At 30.4% G+C, this 4,486-nt stretch overlaps 1 protein-coding gene across 1 annotated transcript in view; it reads right to left on the bottom strand.

Moving 5' to 3' along the window:
• Positions 1-1,430: 1,430 nt before the first annotated feature.
• The window catches only part of LOC140448065 (fatty acyl-CoA reductase 1-like), a 41,816-nt gene continuing 38,760 nt past the window's right edge, over positions 1,431-4,486 (bottom strand). The window contains exon 8 of the mRNA XM_072541117.1: positions 1,431-1,797. Coding sequence (XP_072397218.1) covers positions 1,671-1,797 — 127 coding nt within the window. The 3' untranslated portion in view covers positions 1,431-1,670. The remainder of the gene's footprint in view (positions 1,798-4,486) is intronic.

Here is a 4,486-nt window from a genome sequence, read left to right as displayed (position 1 = left end):
CGGTGGATATAAAACTGATGTGTCATGACGGCGGAGCATCGTGAGCTTTAATATTTACAAAATGAAGATGATAAATAAAGTCGAGTTTGTATATTTATGATTCACGTACCTAGAAACTTCATAATTAACTCAAAAAATAACATATAACGATATTTTTGTGCAAATATTTTTTAAAATAGACAAATTTGTTTGGAATATTTTGGATAGAACGCAGAATAGGGAAATATAAACAGGAAATATTTAAAACAGAAAATAGCCAAATATTTTATACCCATCGATTTCAATAAGTTTAAAAAAATTGCGACAAAATGAAGACTGTTTAGATAAGTACAATCATTTGAAGTGTTTTAAAAATATGCAATAAATGTCCAAAAATATACATAAGGAATAAACTTAAGCGATATATAAAAGAAGTGAAATCTGCAATAATTTTTGAGCATTATGAAAGGAGCCACAAATACAACTAAGAAAAATATGAATAAATTTATTCCACATTACTTTATAAAAATAAGATTAAAGAAGAAAACAGCCAAGACTCTAAAATATGATGGTACAACTCAAAAGATGCAAAGATTACGGCCACTTAAAATCTCATTGCAACAAACCGTTTAACTGATTCAAATGTAATGGACCAAATTAAAGCACAAATTAAAATAAAATTACAAAATAAATAAAAAATTAATGTGTATTTTAAAAACGATTTTCGAAATGGAAATCGAAACGCCAAAAAAACATATTTTTAATTGAAATTGTGGTTAATTCATAATAAGAATGCAATGAATCATATGAGAAAAAACAAGTAGAAAACGAATTAGTTCGTTGACTATTACAATATTATACCAAAAAATATTAAATAGCTAATCTGCAATATTTTCGAAAAAGTTATAAAAAATATCTGCTGGAACATTGCTTTTACTGCTCAGACGATTATATGACTACATAATTCCACTGAACTGTTTACCGTGGCTTTGGCATAAATAATTTTCTGTTATTCTGTTTTCTTTTTTTCCTTTTCTAATCCTTTTTTATATAGGTACTATGTATTATTTGACTTGTTACAAACAATATTTGTATTTGTAAAGTAGTTAAATAAAAATCATTCATTCATTCATTCATTCATCATTCATTCATTTATTCCCAGTTATCCTTAATATTGCAGCCCAGATAGCATATGCTATTCCCGGTGCGTATCGTTTTATTTGTAATTTAGGAGTTTATGTTGGTGTTCTTACTAATGATCATTATTTTTGCCATTACGATTTTATTTTAAGCCGCATTTGTTACATGTTTCTACATTATCCATCGTCATTTGGAGCCTCTGTGCACTATCTATCAGCATTACGGTATCGTCTGCATATCTAATATCGTGTATAAGATTAATAATAATTAACAAAAGGTTAAAAACTAGGTAAATAAAGAAACAGTTGTCTTGCATTTTTTTATTTAAGAAAACATGCTTTTATGGAAAACAGATAATCAACATTAAAGTTTAACACATGTAAGACGTCCATTAAACAGTTACTATCAATGTTTACAATTATTTAACAAGAACGTAGAAGCTAACAATAATCAATAATATCTAAAGCGAAAAGCCATTTATAATAGATAAGTACTCGTAAGCTTCTTTTAGCTCTCGTCGATAACGAAAACTTCTCATGTTATCTTGTGTTCTATAAATTGGTATAGTAGTTTTGAACTGCAGTAAATATATGAGGAATAATCTGTAACTTGAACGTTAGGAGCCATATAAGGAAACAGAACAGGATTGACTTCGATGCAATGTCTAAATACCAAAACCTAAAAAATAATAACGAAATGGTTTTAGTTTTAATCTACAAAGTATGTTTCCTATTTATTAAGTCAACGAGGTTTAAAAATTCGTAGTAGTTGGTAATTATTAGCAGAAAACATAAGGCTATACAAATTTGTTGATTTTTAATTTTTAATTTTATTATGTTTTTAATTAATTAAGTTTGATTTAAAATACAGTGGGTGATCCAATTATTAGACCCACCTAGTAAAATTCAATTTTTCTTTACAAAAGTGTATATAGTTGATTTTTGTAACATATTAATGCATCTGTTTCCATTTGATTATCTTTTAACACTTTATAAAGGTACAATAAGCAATACGTGACTCAGATACTATTGTTGGTCAGTGCTGTCCAGTCTAGCCTGCAACTCGTGTGCATATTATTTTATATTCTTGGTGTTTAGAGTTATAATAAATAGTTTTCATTGCCCTCTAGTGATATTCTGACAATCGTATACTATTTTTTGTAAATTTAGCAAACATTGCATGTTCGTTACACCTGTGGTACACGAACATCATAGGAAAAGCCAAAGACATCTCACCAAGGAAAACTATAATAAATAAAAACTTTTTTATTGAACACTAATCACTCTAACAGAAAAATGGCATCCATTTCTAAAGTTTCAAGGACATCTATGGACCGCATAAAGAAAAAAACTTAACGAAAATTTAAATTTGCCCCACGGCGCAAACAAAAATGGTCGAAAAAAAATTACAACACCACGAGATGAAAGAAAAATTCGAGATATTGTCTTGGCAAACAGAAAACAACCTCGGAGGATTGCAGGAGAATAATGCAGGAGTCTGGCATCAATATTTTACCGATGACAACTTGTCGGCGAATAAAAGATATGGGGTTTTCAACCTGTCGCTTAGCAAAAAAGCCGCTACTAACACCAGTCATGAAGAAAAAAGGCTTCAATGGGCTAAAAATCATAAAGATTGAACCATTGATGATTGGAATCAGGTAAATAACATTACTTAACATTGTTTTTCTTTGATGTGGTTTATAGTTGATCAATTTGTTCACGATTCTAAAATAATAATAATATTCCAGGTTTGTTTTTCAGACGAATCTACGGTGCAGATCCTTATGTATAGAGCTGAATTTGTGAGAAGACCTGGAGAAAATACAAAGCGGGTTGTAATGTAAGGACTATAAAGCATCCCTTGAGTAGCATGGTATGGTCTATCATAAGCAGTCAAGGATTTGGTAGACTTTACATTGTCGAAGGAACAATACCGCAGGACCAGTACTTAAGAGTACTTCAAACAAAAATGCTTCCCCAGGTCCAGGAGTGGTTCCGGAATAAGAGATTCACATTTATGCATGACTCGGCGCCTTGTCACAAGGCAAAAACTGTTACAAGATTCCTTGCTGACAACCAGATAAAGGTTGTCGAGTGGCCTGGTAATTCGTCAGATCTGAATCCAATAGAAAATCTTTGAAAGCTCATGAAGAAAGAAATTTCTAATGAAATTATAACCACAAAATTGCCAGAAATGCACAGAAAGTATGCCAAGAAGGTGTCAGGCAGTCATTGCTGCAAAGTGACACTACCATTTTTAAGTGTATTCGTGTAATTACTCATGTTATTTTAAATATTCGTAAATTTTATAAGGTTCTAAATCACACTAAAACATAATTAAGCGCAAAAATATGTTTTATAGCTCAATTACATACTATTATTAAACAACAAGTAAAATTTTATGGGCTGGCTCTAACAATTTGATCACACACTGTAGTTGTTAAAAATGCTACTATAATATAGACTTGTCATCTGTTGTTTATCATAGGAGTAATTCGGGAAAAATGGTCCCCACGGGCCCATTCGTCTTCACAAGTTCGTGTTCACAAATGTGTTTTTTTATGGAGTTAAAAAAAATATTTTTCTGTTTATATCATATCTGTTGCAATTTCTCTAATTATCAGGAGTCACTCATGTCAATTCGTTTTTATATTTGATGAGATTTTGAGGTGTTAGTCTTAGCCTACCAAATAAAGTTTTGAGTTTTACCGGAATATTTTTTATAACAGTCAAATGTAGGTATATCATCTTTACAGAAATAATAGTTACAATTTATGTTCGGAAGACGATAAGACAGCAATAATTCTAATGGCACATCTTTTAAAAGAGCTGCTAGGCTTTATAATCTGCCATTGAGTACTTAAAAAAGGGTCAAAAATAAAAATATATTGGTAAATAAAATGAAAGTAGAATACTTTATCCATAAGCGACATGTCAGAAAACTATCGGTATTTTTTCTTAGGCAAAAGACAAGCTTTGATCGACTCACTACACTACAAAATTGCCCAAAGAATTGGAGACTTACTTAATATATGAAAATATGATTTAATGATGAAATATGATTTAAAGATGGAAGACCGACTATTCGGCATAACTAAAAAATAACTTTTTTAAAATGGTCTACGAGCTTGCACAAAGAAACACAGGTTTTATAAAAACAAAAAGTCAGCTGGAATGGTCGAGTTGAGAAATTTTCTAAAGAGACATCCATACATTTATTTTAGAACTCCTTTAACCTTTTTTCTCTTTTAGATAAAATACAAAATAAAAATAACACCAATTCTATGATAATACAGGGTGAGTCATAACTATTGGGACATAGACTAAGGACAGGTTATTTGGACCAAAATATGGCTACTGGGCCA

This window comes from Diabrotica undecimpunctata, chromosome 8 (genome assembly GCF_040954645.1).
Source record: "Diabrotica undecimpunctata isolate CICGRU chromosome 8, icDiaUnde3, whole genome shotgun sequence".
Classification (NCBI taxonomy): Eukaryota; Metazoa; Arthropoda; class Insecta; order Coleoptera; family Chrysomelidae; genus Diabrotica; species Diabrotica undecimpunctata.
The sequence above is the reverse complement of the archived record's forward strand: the minus strand, read 5'-3'. Positions and strand labels throughout refer to the sequence as shown.